The 14,135-nt window shown below is 36.7% G+C and overlaps 2 protein-coding genes and 1 pseudogene across 2 annotated transcripts; 2 read left to right on the top strand and 1 right to left on the bottom strand.

Moving 5' to 3' along the window:
- Positions 1 to 972: 972 nt before the first annotated feature.
- On the bottom strand, positions 973 to 6,194 carry LOC148958164 (BLOC-1-related complex subunit 5-like). Its single transcript, XM_089113387.1, has one exon. The coding sequence runs from the start codon at positions 6,192 to 6,194 to the stop codon at positions 5,577 to 5,579; it is 618 nt and encodes a 205-aa protein (XP_088969513.1). The 3' UTR covers positions 973 to 5,576.
- Positions 2,727 to 3,542, top strand: LOC135696079 (phosphatidylinositol transfer protein alpha isoform pseudogene; annotated as a pseudogene).
- A 1,075-nt stretch (positions 6,195 to 7,269) lies between the features above and the next one.
- Positions 7,270 to 13,112, top strand: LOC135696070 (sodium/hydrogen exchanger 9B2). The gene is made up of 7 exons (XM_065215348.2): positions 7,270 to 8,018; positions 8,559 to 8,734; positions 8,983 to 9,089; positions 9,612 to 9,764; positions 10,363 to 10,471; positions 11,630 to 11,766; positions 11,972 to 13,112. Exons 1-7 carry the CDS (start codon positions 7,270 to 7,272, stop codon positions 12,227 to 12,229), a joined length of 1,689 nt encoding a protein of 562 aa, XP_065071420.2. The 3' UTR covers positions 12,230 to 13,112.
- Positions 13,113 to 14,135: the final 1,023 nt, after the last annotated feature.

Genomic DNA, 14,135 nt, shown 5'->3' with positions numbered 1-14,135 from the left:
TTCTCCCCAAACATGTTTTTGACAAATTTGACATTTTTATAGTTTGAGTCAATTTCGTACGTGAGTCGGTCCAACTTGCCCTGACTGACACCCGCATGAAAAATTATTTTATTTGTGACCCTATGCTCACATGGGGGCCAGCCTATCCTTGACAGACAAGGTTAAAAATATAAGAGCATTACCAGACGGCCAATCTTTTCAGAAAAAGACAATAATCTTGGTTATCAAAGGTAATTGTTTCCAGTTTGGTTCACATTGGGGCAAGGCTAGCAAAAATAGGGGGCTAAGGCTTCTTTCCCATTTTACTGCAACTTTAAAGCTAAGTGGGGGCATGGCTACCCCAGCCTCCCGGTGGCATGGGCCCTGGAGCCTGAAATTATCAAGCTTTGGCAAGAAATGTGTTGTTCTTATCAGTGATAGGAACCAAACCAATTAACCACAGTTCTAAATGCAACAATAAAAACTAACTGTCTACACAAAACTGCAGCTAAACGTACTCATTAAAAAGTTTCAAGAACTATTTATCTTAAATTCAAACATTTAAAACAGTCAGTTGCCAGTTGTATCTCTTTTCTTTTTCTGTTTAAGTCGTCAATGGCTGACCTGTGGTGAAGCAACAATTATTCACAGCTTTCTTTGCGTTACATAATTCTTGGCTTTATCCAAGCACAAACAATGAAAGAAACAAGCGGATGTGCGCCCCCTAATCCCCTTGCGCCCCCTGAGCCTGAGCTCATCACCGCTACATCCCTGGTGCCAAGGAAATATACTTAAAGAGACAGCAACTGAGACAGAAAGATTATATCGCCATCTATTTACCCAGTCCTACAACAAGGGAAATCTTCCTTCTGCATGGAAAACATGCAGTTGTTTGTCCTGTGTACAAAAAAGCATCAAAAAGCCTTCCAGCCAACTATAGACCGATACCCTTAACAGCCATCCCCTTTAAACTCATCGAACACTGCATTGTACCCAAGATATGGTCTCATCTTAATAAATATAACATTATCACAAATAAACAGCATGGTTTTCGGTCAGGGATGTCATGCGAAACACAACTAATAGAGGCTATGAATGACTGGACATCCACATTAAATCAGGGCGGTGGCCAAGTGGATGTTCTCCTGCTTGATTTCAGCAAAGCATTTGACGTTGTCCCACATCGCCGTCTTTTATGCAAACTTGAAATGTATGGCATCTCAGATCTAACTTCCAAATGGATAGGTGAATTCCCAACCGGCCGAACTCAGGAAGTTGTTGTAAATGGTACAACTTCTAGTTTTGGCAAGGTATCTTCTGGAGTGCATCAGGGTACTGTTCTGGGCCCTCTGTTGTTCTTGATGTATATCAACGATATTGGGAAAGCTCTCTATAACACAATACGTCTTTTTGCTGATGATTGTACTTTATATAAGTCCATCAAATCGAAAGAAGATGCGCACCTCCTACAAAAAGACCTTTTTAAATTACAACAATGGGCCATCACCTGGCAGATGGCTTTTAACGTAAAAAAGTGCAAAATGCTCCGTATAAGCCATAAAAAAACTAAAAAGATCAACTTCGAGTACAAAATGTTCCAGTCATCAGCTTCACAGGAAAACGATGCTTCTGACGAAGTTTTTAAATCAGCCAAATCGATATTTGATGATGGAAATATATCTAAATTAAATTTGTACAGCTTGGAGGAGACTACGTCTGAACGATACCTTGGGAGTGATTATAGATAATAAGCTAAATTTTAATGAGCACGTAAATTACATCTCAAACAAAGCCACAAAATTGTTAAACCTATGTCGCCGAAACTTGTATATGTGCCTCCCAGATGTTAAAGCTACAGCATACAATGCAATTGTCCGTCCCCACCTAAATTACGCATCAGCATGTTTCAAAGAAGAACATTGACAAAATTGAAGCTGTCCAGAGACGAGCTGCAAGGTTTACATTAGATTATCACGTTTATGGCACAGACGCTCAGTTGACACAGAAAATGAAATCATTAAACTGGCTACCACTACAACACCAACACTGCATTCATGACCTTCAAATCTTCAATAAAATTCGAAACAACATGCTCAACATCTAGTTTCCAGAAATTGTCCTTTCCTCAACCAGAAATCCGCTCAAATATCAAACAATTCAATGCCTCCACTCTGAAGCTTTCAAAAATCAATTCTTCGTAAGAACAACTCGGATTTGGAATAGCCTACCGCCAGAAATTATGAATTGCGTGAGAGAAGACAAATTCAAAGTATCAGTGACAGAATGGTTGCGTCCATGTCAGTGGGTGAAGGTGGCCTCCACCAACACCTGGACCCTAGTATAGACTTATTAGAGACAATTTTTACTCTTTTGTTAGCCTTTTGTTATCCCTTGTTTATGATTAACACCGCTTCCACTTTGGCAATAGCCAACCTTTGCTTGGATTTGTTGAACCAAAACCAAATGCAACATTTTGTAGAAATCAGCAAACTGGAGCGCTGGGTGGAAATTGTATTAACCCTACTTCTAAGTTAATTTTCCTTTTCCATTTTTTTTTCTTTTTAGTCCAGATTGGTTGTATAGCCTTTAGTTGTTAACGATTGAAGATTGAAGATTTCAATAACAATAATCACTTTTCAATGATCACCAAGCAACGCAAAAGGTACTGAGCACCAAATGACCTATGACATTTAGTGCCACCACCTTTCGCCTGGGCGAGGCCTTGTTTTTTTCTGTAAGAAGGGAAGATGTCTATCATACGCGAATATCGCATACCACTGCCTTTAACCGTTGAAGAATACCGCATTGCACAGCTGTACTCTGTTGCAGAAGCCAGTAAAAACGAAAATGGCGGTGGTGACGGCGTGGAAATCGTCCAGAATGAGCCGTACACGAATGATCCGGAGCATGGAGGGTCAGGGCAGTATACTTTGAAGATGATGCATATAGAGAATAAAGTTCCAGCTCTCATAAGAAATCTCGCCCCGAATGGTTCCCTGGTATTGGAGGAGCGCTCGTGGAACTCTTTTCCTTACTGCACAACGGTTTACACAAATAGCTACATGAAAGAACGGTTCAAAATCGAAATTATTTCGTGGTACAAGGAAGAGAGAGTCTCCAAGAACGACAACTCAAACAAACATCACACTTTGACTGAAAGCGAATCAGCAAAGAGAGTTGTAGAATTTATTGATATTGTAAATGATCCAGTAGATCCGACTGATTACAAAGTGGAAGAAGACCCAACAAAATTCAAGTCAACAAAGACAGGGAGAGGACCATTAGGGGGAACAGAGTGGTATTCAAACTGTGAATCCTACATGTGCTGTTACAAGCTATACAAAGTAAATTTTGAGTGGTTTCAACTTCAGTCAAAGGTCCAGTCTCTTATCCTGAAAGTTGTAAGGCGACTGCTTCTCAATTTTCACAGACAAGTCTTTTGCTGGCTTGACAAGTGGCATGGATTGTCAATTGAAGATATCAGAGAAATTGAAGAGAAGACGAAGCATGAATTAGATCAACAAAGAAACAGTGGGGAACGACGGGGAATGTGCGAACATTAGTAAATTATATCATCAAAGACATGAAATTTTTTTAAAAATATTCTAACCAAAATGAAACCCCTAGTGAATTTATTTACAACAGTCCTTTGCATCATCACACATTTCAAAACATTCTGATACGAAAGCTGTAACAACAATATATGTGCAACATTTTTTGCAATTTTTGTTAGAAGAGACAATACAGTTCATCTATTTCTACAGCTAGGAACATCAACATAGCAGATTCAGTTACTTTTATTTTCAAACAGTAAATCTACATGTAAAGAAAATTTTTTTATAGCCTCAGCATATCCATCATTAGCTCAGGGTAAAGAGCTTGGTGTAACAAATTAACTTTTTCAACCCAGACACCCAGTTTGCAGTATTTGGTTTCGATGTGGTGGTGTCTGTTTTATAGTAAATTCTGGCAAATTTGAGGTTTGGGTCCAGGAAAAAATCTGACAGGAACAGGCCAGAGGGGGCTATGGGCTACATCACAAGAAAAACTTTCAGTTCACTCCCTTTAGGTTGGCAGAGGCCTTTAGGTTGCTTCTTTTTGGAGATTACTTGTCAACGCCCTTTAGGTATTTTGTAGACTTAATCAATTAGTTAAAATAAACTGATGCGAGTAGATATATGATGCCGCTGATACTGAAAACACCATAAGAAATGCAGACTGGTCAGGCACCAAACCCACTTTAACATAATCTTTACCAAAATTGCATAAAAAGATCACTATTCTTAGCATGGATGGATTTTAGAGAAGGATTGAGGGTGTGAAACAATAATTGGAGTTTGGTACCACACCCTTCAGGTATCTGGAAAATGGTAGAAACACCCATTATTACAATAAAATTTTCAACCATAGAATAAAGAAGATAAGATGATAAATAAACTGGCCATACCAGGAATAAATATGCAGTGAACCGCACTCCTTGTGCCAAGGGGAAAATGGGATGCTTTTTGTATTTTAGCATAATGAAGTATTTATAAACATTTATTATAGAAAGTAAAAAATTTGAGATTTTTACCCATTTTGAAAGTAATTAATTTTGCACAAGAAAATTACCTTCTTTTCAAAGCTATTTGGCATATGGAATGTAAAAATTTTATTAGAAAGCCAAAAGTTACACAAATTGGAGGTTTTCAAAATTCTTTCAAAAGTGGATATCCACAAAAATGGAGGTTTTTGAAAATTCTCCAAATGAACCTAAAAGAACACAAAAATGCACAAAAAAGGAGTACTTTTTACTCTGTTTCTGTCGGCAGTGTGAACACACAAAAACAGGGGTTTCTGAAAACACACAAATCAAATTTCAAAATGAAAAAGTGTTAACAGTCAAAACAAAAAAACATATCTTTATTCCGTTTATGTGAGCATGGACAAAAGTGAAAGGAACCTATTGCCAGGCACCACAGGGCGGGAGGGCTGGGGGGTTTTTTGCACAAGATTCTAACAGTCTTCACAACAAACTAAAAGTTTTTTTGTCTAACACTCCTCGGAGTTTAAAGCGTCAGAGTAGGGGTTCAGAAGAACACAATGAAAAATATATACCCAGTTGTGGATCAAAATAGGCCAATCAAAAAAAGACAAGCACCATGACTGTTGCAGTTGTTCAATCAGTGCCACATGCCTAAAGAAAAAAACAACTGGAGTCCAAGAGAGAAACAATAGCTGCTTTTTACTTGTATGTAGATCGATTCCAAAACTTGCTAGATGAAATGACAACTGGGCTCTGCCAATTATCAGAAACATGTTGTCATTATAGAGTTTCGCATAATTTGAATTATCTGAAAGATGTTGACCGATGGCAGAATCATTTGTTTTAACAGTGTTTTGCACAATCTGGGCTGTCTAAAAGGTGTCTCTGATGGCAGAATCACTAGTTTTCGTGGCTTTTTAGACCAGCTCTTAGCATGTTGTGAAATTTTTGCTTTTTTCATCTGTTTTCAAGTTTTGTACAGCCAAAGAATTGTTCAAACTAGAAATACATACACATAAAAATATGGTATTGAATCAAATAAATTAACAACATAAATGCTTAATATATAATATCAATTTATGCTGTAGTCTGCTTTTTTTACTTTACCTTGGATGTTCAGTTCCTCAGGGGTAAGTCTTTCACTTTCAGGCAAATAATAATTTAAAGTTTGCAAAAGTACAGTTGTTTTTTCCATGTTTGTGCTTATTCTACTTATCAATGATTCAACTTCAAAGAATCTAGGCATATCAACAAGTATTTGGTCCATTTGCTTGTGCCTCTCATTGCATTCTTTAAACACTTTGGCTGTAAACAAATCCACTTCCTTAATTCTCTTGGTAAGAGCATTCTGATCAAATGATACTGCTTCTGCACATTCAGTTAAATGATACTGGTACCTCAACAACATTTCTGTTAGATGATCTGGGCTCAGACCAGGTATTAAATCCAAACCTTCAATAGGGATTCCTGAAATATTTTTTATGACTGGATATGTTATCCTCAATTTTTTTAGCTTTTTTAATGTGGTATCCATATTATCTTTAGAAGCATCAGGTACGTCTTTAACTACTATTATATCCTCTATTTTTGCTTTTTGTTTCGGTGTCAATGATGGCTTGTGTTTTACTCCAGATGCTTGCATAGGAGGTTTTTCTTTGTCAGCGAATTCTTGGCTTTGTTCTTGACCCATTTTCAGCGAAATTCTGAAATATATCAGAGATATTACAATTCTAACAGTCTCAATTTTGAAATAATACACATTTTGTAAAATAAAATAACATTGATTTGATGTATCAGCTCACTATTAGTGAAAGTAGGTTAAGAATCATCCTTGATTTTAATGCAAACAATGTTGATATATATATGTTTTATTGTGTAAAACCAAAATTTGCTACTCTTTTCAACTCTGTAGGGAGATCAGAGATGCCAGAAGAGCTGTACAGCAGAGAGAAAAATAGACAGAGAGGATAAAAGAAAAAGGGCCACGAAAAATGGCAAAACAATGGCAAAATGAACAAAATTGCTAAATTTTGTAAGTGGAAGGGGGAAATCACCTCAACCCTGTTTCCCATGCCAAAGTACTCTGAGAGTAACAACCAGAAAAACTATTGGGTAGTAATTGGCAACACATGCCTGAAAAAAACCCAGCAAGTTCTGTCGAGCTTTCCCCTAACTGATAAAATTGAGCAGTTTGCTTATGGAAGACTACAGGCAGTAATAATAAAAACAAAATAAAATAAATAGGTAAGAATGAAACTATTTAAATAGATAAATAGGTAGATGCGGAAAACAAAGTAAGAGAATAATCAGATGATTACCAATCATGCTTAAAGATAATGCTATTAACAAATGTATTAGAGAAAGTACGGTTTGCCTTTTATTAACAACATTTTTTAATTCTTTTGTCTAATAGCAAAGATCAGCACTCAGCTGTAAGTGTTTTCTTTTATTGTCCTGCGTTGACAAAAGATTTAAAATCTAGACACTGTTATATATACAGATACTGACTTAAGTAAAAAACAAATATGATAGAAAAAAGGCTATTTTTATCAATTATATCCAAACATTTGCCAAAAATTTCAACAAGTAACAAAGCTCTTACCAAATCAAATACACAGCACTTCCTCCTAAGAAATTTTGACAGCCAATTTTTGACTTCATGTTCCCCTGTGTACGAGCGCTCCTGCGCAAAACAACGCCCCTGGAATCAACTGATCCTTGATGGAGGACAAAGTACCCGGGACTGGGATATTTTAGAGAGAATAATGATGTTTTCGGAGGCAGAGGCGGGTAGGATTTGCAGCAGTTTGCCAAATGAGCAAAGCCCATTAACTTGTAATAATGCTGAAGATGAAAGTAGTCACATTGAGATGATATTTGTGAGCAAACGGCCCAGTGATAATGATGACCGAGGGATCGAATGTATGGAGATCTGTAAGGAAAATGAGCAGCTGGATGACGAAGTACTGAGGGACCAAGAGGGAACGACAGTTGGAAAGCACTGCAAAAGATGCCACGTACCAACTTGTCTAAAACCTTGCCTCCCACCTCGTGGACTTTTTGCTTATTACTTAACAAGAGGACTGATATGTTTTATTGCTTGGGCTACGATGTGGGCTGTATTAGGAGACGAGGCCTTGCCAGGACATAACTTGTTTTCACTCTTTATCTTGCTAGTTTTTGCATCTTTAGCTGGATTTTTCGTTAGTAAAATACCTTTTGTAACGTTCCCACCTCTTCTTGGCATGCTAATTGCAGGATTTTTGCTCAGAAACGTGCCTGGAATTTCTGTTGCCAAAAGCATTAATAAACAATGGTCTGCACACTTGAGGAACGTTGCTCTTGTTGTAATCCTGTTACGATCTGGACTGGGCCTAGACATCAAGGCCTTAAAACGATTGAAATGTACTGTGTTAAGGTTGGCATTCTGCCCGTGTTTAGTAGAAGCCCTCACTGTTGGCATTATTTCACACTTCCTGCTTGGGATGCCATGGCTATGGGCATTAATGCTTGGGTATGTCTGGCTCTTTTTTATTTTGTTACATGTTTTGTCAATGTTTAAGGCTGAAACCATGTATTTCACATCAAATAATCATGTTGATGATCATTCACATCAAATATAACTACTCCTTGTGGCCAGTTCATATTGACAGGCTAAGAAAAAATGTTTAGATAAAGGCAATTTGAAAGTACACAGAATGTCTCTTTCTCCAGACTGGAAAGTATGTCAGCGGCACATTCAAGACTTTACACTCACTGAAATTTAGCACATCTGTCATGGACTCATTTTTGTCGAGGAGCTTGACTTGACAGGGTGACTGCTTCATCAAAATCAATACTTAGAATAAAATCTACTGAAATGGAATACATTGGTAGATTCAATAAAATAAAATACTAACAGAATGCAGATTCCCACCTCAGAGCAAATAAGACTGCTAAGTTACCTATATATTTTATATAGAAAATATTGTCATCCTATATAGAAAATATTTTATAATTTTCTGAGTCATTTAATGTATTTACAGAAAAATTAACTAATTGACTCTTTTTTCAGTTTCATTTTAGGTGCTGTTTCACCAGCTGTTGTAGTACCTTCAATGCTAAATCTTCAGTTGGTTGGTTATGGTACAAAAGAGGGCATACCTACCCTGGTTATGGCTGCATCCTCTTGTGATGATGTTCTAGCAATTAGCCTTTTCAGTGTCTTCCTTGGTATAGCATTTTCACAAGGTTAGAAATCCTTATCATATCCTTAATGTACCAAAGCTGTTTGAAGGTTTAGATCCAGCTGAAAAACATGTTATAATTTCATCAACCTGCAAAACAATCTGTAAGCTAAAATTTGGCCTTGCTTGGAGACTCACTTTGTGTTAAAGATAAAATTCAAAACTATGTGCAAGACTCTGTTTTTACTGCACCATTTGGCATCACATTGCAATGCAATGACTCAAGTTCCACTTATCTTTTGCTTTTGACAGGTAACTTGATCTTCAACATTTTCAGAGGGCCATTAGAGTTATGCCTTGGAATGGTAATGGGCTTGGTTGTGGGTGTTCTTCTTTGGTATTTACCAAACAAGGCATCGGTTTGTATTTAGAATTTGAATATTTGTAATCATAGAACTCAGAGCTACTGATAGAACTGAGTTCCTTCTTATATTACATTTTCATGGCCAAAAAACTTACACATTACCTCTCCAGTATATTCATGTGGGTGGTTGAATTTGATACTAGCCAGTCACTTGTTTTAAGCTCCAAATGTTTTGAGAGAGCTATTTGATTAAATGATTTATCATAATTTTTCTGGAATTATCATAATTTATCATAATTTTCAACTTACCAGGTATCAATGGAAAGCAAAATGTTAAAATTTCAATCTCAAAATCTTGGCTTTTCATTTCTCTGATATTGATGTCTAGAAATGATTTTTCTCAGAACCTAAGTATCAGAAGGGTTGAAATATTTGATGCTTAAACAGTATGTTACTTCTGAAATTTAATAGCTTTTAGCATGTGACTTTTAGCATGCTTTTAATGTGTTATCCAACAAGATAAAAAAAATTTCCATATAAATTTTTATTTCATAAAAAGTATAATTTTTTATTCCAGAGACATGCAGTGAAAAACAGGTCAGTTTTGCTTGTGGCATTTGGTCTTCTTTCCCTTTTTGGTAGTAACCGGGCAGAACTCTCAGGGGCTGGAGCACTTGGAGTTCTCACACTGGGGGCAGCAGCTGGTGCTGGGTGGAAGGAAGAAGGAAAGGTAAAAAGTAATGATCATAATATACACACACACTAAATCTGCTTACACACAATATTCTGTCAGTCAAAGTCCTTTTATAATCTTTCTTGTTGCTTTTATGGCGGCTGAAATTTGATTACTGCAAGATTTGAGGATAACGACATTCTCTAGCTATCCACAATTTCATCTAAGAAACACCAACATCAAGCTAAGCCTGGGTGTTCCCTTTTGTATTTTTCAGCCTAAAATGTTTTTTAGCTGTCCAACAAAGTTTTATAATCCTTAAAAAATAAATTGGGTCTTTTGAAGACCCTGAACAAAAAACAAAATGTATCCGAACTGCTTCCGGGATGATAACATGGTTTTCTTCTGATCAAAGGAGCTTTTGATACCAAAAGAATAAATCAAATTCTTCCCAGTTGTAATAATGTTGCTGTTTTAAGTTTTAAACATGCAAGAACAAAAGGGGTTATAGACCCCCCAAGAAAGGTGGTAACCCTATAATGAAAGGTGGTAACCCTAAATATGTTGCATTTGCTTTTAATTAAATTCACAGAATTAACTTGTTTGTAAAAACCTTCATTCTAGCTATGTTAAAACTGTTTTATCTTACTTTCAGAGACCCATTGAGAATGTTCTAGCAATCCTTTGGACGTTTTTCCAGCCATTGCTCTTTGGCCTAATTGGTGCTGAAGTCAGCCTTGAATACCTAAATGAGAAACTTGTTGGTAAGTAAACTGATGATTGAAAAACCGTTATGATTGATACTTTAATTCTGATTAGCATAATGGCAGGCCTTGCCCGGAAAGGCGCTCGATCGAGCGCGCACCCAAAAGAAGCCTTGGAGAGCGATTTATAGAGCCCCTCAAAACGTAAAAACAATATTAACGCGGAGCAAAAAAAATTTTTGGAATTTATTAAATCAACTTGATCAAGCATAAACAATCTTCCCAACAGACCGCAATATTATGATTTGCGTAAGATTACCCCTTGAGAAAAAATTCAGCAAATTCAACGTTGGGTTTTCGATATAATTTTTAATTTGAAAACCCTCTAATAACCATCAAGGATACAGGCCATCAAGCAAGCGTATTCACCGGCAGATTTATTTGATTTTCGAGCAAGCGTTAATATTCTATTGAAGTATATATTATTTTCTATTTTTTTAATAACTTAAAATCGCCTCTGCAAATCAGCGATCACGTTTCCGTCCAAATTATCGCATTGCTTTTCATTTTTCATTTGCTTTTGCGAGTAGTAGATGTTCTAGCGTTTCTTATAGAATGGATAACATGAAAAAAGGAACAAAGTTAAATGTTCGATTTAAAGCCATGCGTATTGATGAAGCAATATGTGAAGCTAAACATAACAGTAGTGATACTGACACTGTTAAAAGCTCATCGAATGATGGCAAGTTACATATCTAGAAAAATCTGAACAATTTTGCGACTTTGTTTTATTATATTTCTATATTTATATTAACATAGTGTTTGTTGCATATTTTGTTATTTCATATTATGGTGCTTTGTGGTATCACCGCTGAATTTCATATTTAACATTCTTCCGAAGCTTTCGATTTGAAGCTCTCGATCTCCTAAAGCTCTCGAAGGATGCTCTCAAGGACATTTACTTAGAGGTGCGAAATAGAGCGCCTAGAGTTTCTAAGGGGCTCTTTTTATGGAGCACCCTCACTTTACTTAGAGCAAGGCCTGATAATGGCATGGCAATATCAACAGAAGTGTAGCCAATAGAGCCCAAAGACTAGTTAGTTGATATATTGAGAGAAAAAGAATAGATCTCAAAAGAAATACAAAATGTATGATGCCATATTATATGTAGCGAATATTTCTTGAAGCCTTCAAGTTAAGTCAGCGTTTTTGCTGCAGGTCGTGGCCTAGCAACTCTTGCTGTGGGTCTTTTGCTACGAATTGTGGTAACATATGGTGTGGTTTTTGGAAACAAGTTAAGTGTGAAAGAGAAGGTTTTTATTGCTCTTTCATGGCTGCCAAAAGCAACTGTCCAGGTAAAAAATTTCTAACGTTTTCAGATTTTGCTTGTATATCTTAAATTTCTCAAATCATTCTTTTTCTCCATAGTTCTTAGATGTACCATTTAATCATTGCTTTATATTAATATCATTTTGTTCAAATTTTTTCAGAAGACCATTTAATGAAATATAACTTCCTCTGGGCAATATTCTCAGGCTCTAAAAAACTTTCCAATTTCAGGCCGCCATTGGGTCTATCCCGTTGGACACTGCACGGGAGCGAGGATATGCAGGTCAGTTTCAAGAAGAGGTCGGCATACAAATTGTTACTATTGCTGTTCTAGTCATCTTGATAACAGCCCCCTTAGGAGCTATAGCAATCGCCATTGGTGGGCCTAAATTGCTAAAGAAAGAGCGAAAATCTCTGTTATTGAATGAAGAAGATCATGATTATAACACAAAGGGAAATATCTTTGGATTAAATTGTTTCTCAAAATAAAGCAATTAATATGACGATATATGTAAACGACACTGATTTGTATCATCCCGACAGCGGAAAAAAGAAATTCGTTTACACTATTTTAAAGCACTCTCTAATTCAAGGTTTGACTGATATTAATCTGACCGGGGGTACTCCTCGAGAGCTGTTAGAACCAAGGATCGAGATACCAGGGGGCCGAACTCAAGTACTTAATTATTAAAAACTCAACTAGAATAAATAAAATACTTTTATTTGGTAAAATATAGCTGTTGTTACACTTATTTATCAGGGCTGCCTCCTTCCCTAATTAAAAAGTTGTATCTTGGTCTTTGGTTGGAATACCTTTCATTGACAAATTGCTATACTTGGTCATCGAAATGTATTTCCCAACGATTTCATATTTTCTTATATGAAATCTGTTAACATGAAACATATTATTCTCATCAAGATGTTATCGATGCCCAATCAATGCTTTTAGATTAGAATTAAGTTTGATACTTCTAACACTTCATAGTGATGTAGAGGGTACAGCTAAATACGTCGAGTTATGATTTAATTGCTGCGATACTATTGGTAGACCTAGGATAGATAACATGTTACCTCGCACTGATTCTCAAAACAGGCCCTGTAAACAATTAGTTGTAAGTATGGCTTCTGAGATCACGTGAACGTATGTTTATCAGACAGTCAGCACATGACCCCTTGCAGAGGGCTCCTATTTCCCATGAATCGATGTTTTCCCAATGAAATAGGAAAGATCCACATGTTCTGCATGTCCAATCAAGCCCAATGTGTATTTTTACGAGCACTTGTAAATTATTCTATGTATAGATACCAAGCATAAATTCCAGCAGTTGATTTGTAAATAAAATAAGCTGTTATATCAAATCCTTTGATTTAATGGCTGTCTCTCTCTCTCTCTCTGTGATTTATTTGTTTTAGATCATATACACTGCCCCGAGTAGGCCTATTATTATCCAGTGTTATTTTCATGTACGAAGAATAAGTAAATTTTCTATTTTGTTGCGGATAATCTCAATTCTTTGCAACTTGAAATGTCCAAATAGGCTATTGCTACTGAAAGATTTGGAAATAGCGAAAAAATCAAAGATTTGCAACTTATGCTAGGTGAACTGAAATTTTCATAGTGATTTGCCCCTCGATAGTACACTATGCTCAGAGTATGGTTTGTTGGTAACCACCAATGGTAAGCAGAAATTCATATCTAGCTGCCGATCGAAAGTAACGTAACATATGGATTAAAGCGTTTGATTGGATACTTAAAGGGCCTCTCCAGCCAAAATTTGCAATTGCATTTTATTGGCTAATCTAAAGAAGTTGAACCTGCTGGTCACGAATTCGTTATTTGTTTTTCGATATTTTGTACAGTTTGTGAGATATAAGCTCTTGCATTTCGATAATTGAATTGAATTAATCGACAAAAATTGTTCGGTTTGGTGACACTGTGACGCAATTTTGACGTCACAGTGTATTTCGTTAGTCTCGCCTCAAACCGAATCGAACGTCGGCGATTCGCAAATTGAACACTGCAATTGTTGGTACTCTCAGTTCTGTTCCACCGGCTTTTAGTTTGAGCATTTCAGGTATCAATTCTGAAGCCTTTAGTTGGTCATCGTTTCTGGAAAACAACTGAAGTGTCAATTTCGATTAATTATACGCGAGGGAAGAGCTGGAACAGGAAGCCGTAGCTTTGTGGGCCTACACAGGTGATCAAAACAAAGTCGTGACCCAGCATGGACACATTCCGACCCGCAAACTTAGAATAATTGTAAACATTTAATATTTTTCGATCCTAATACCCCGTTTACACTGTCCCGTGCAAGTTTGGAACCGTGACAAAACTGTCGCGGTTCGCCCTTCCGTTTACACTAGCACTGTGGAACCGTGATATTTTGCTCTGCTA

Source organism: Rhopilema esculentum, chromosome 17 (assembly GCF_057945365.1).
Source record: "Rhopilema esculentum isolate cy_ngs chromosome 17, ASM5794536v1, whole genome shotgun sequence".
In the NCBI taxonomy this organism is placed as follows: Eukaryota; Metazoa; Cnidaria; class Scyphozoa; order Rhizostomeae; family Rhizostomatidae; genus Rhopilema; species Rhopilema esculentum.
This window is presented reverse-complemented; position numbering and strand designations above follow the sequence as displayed.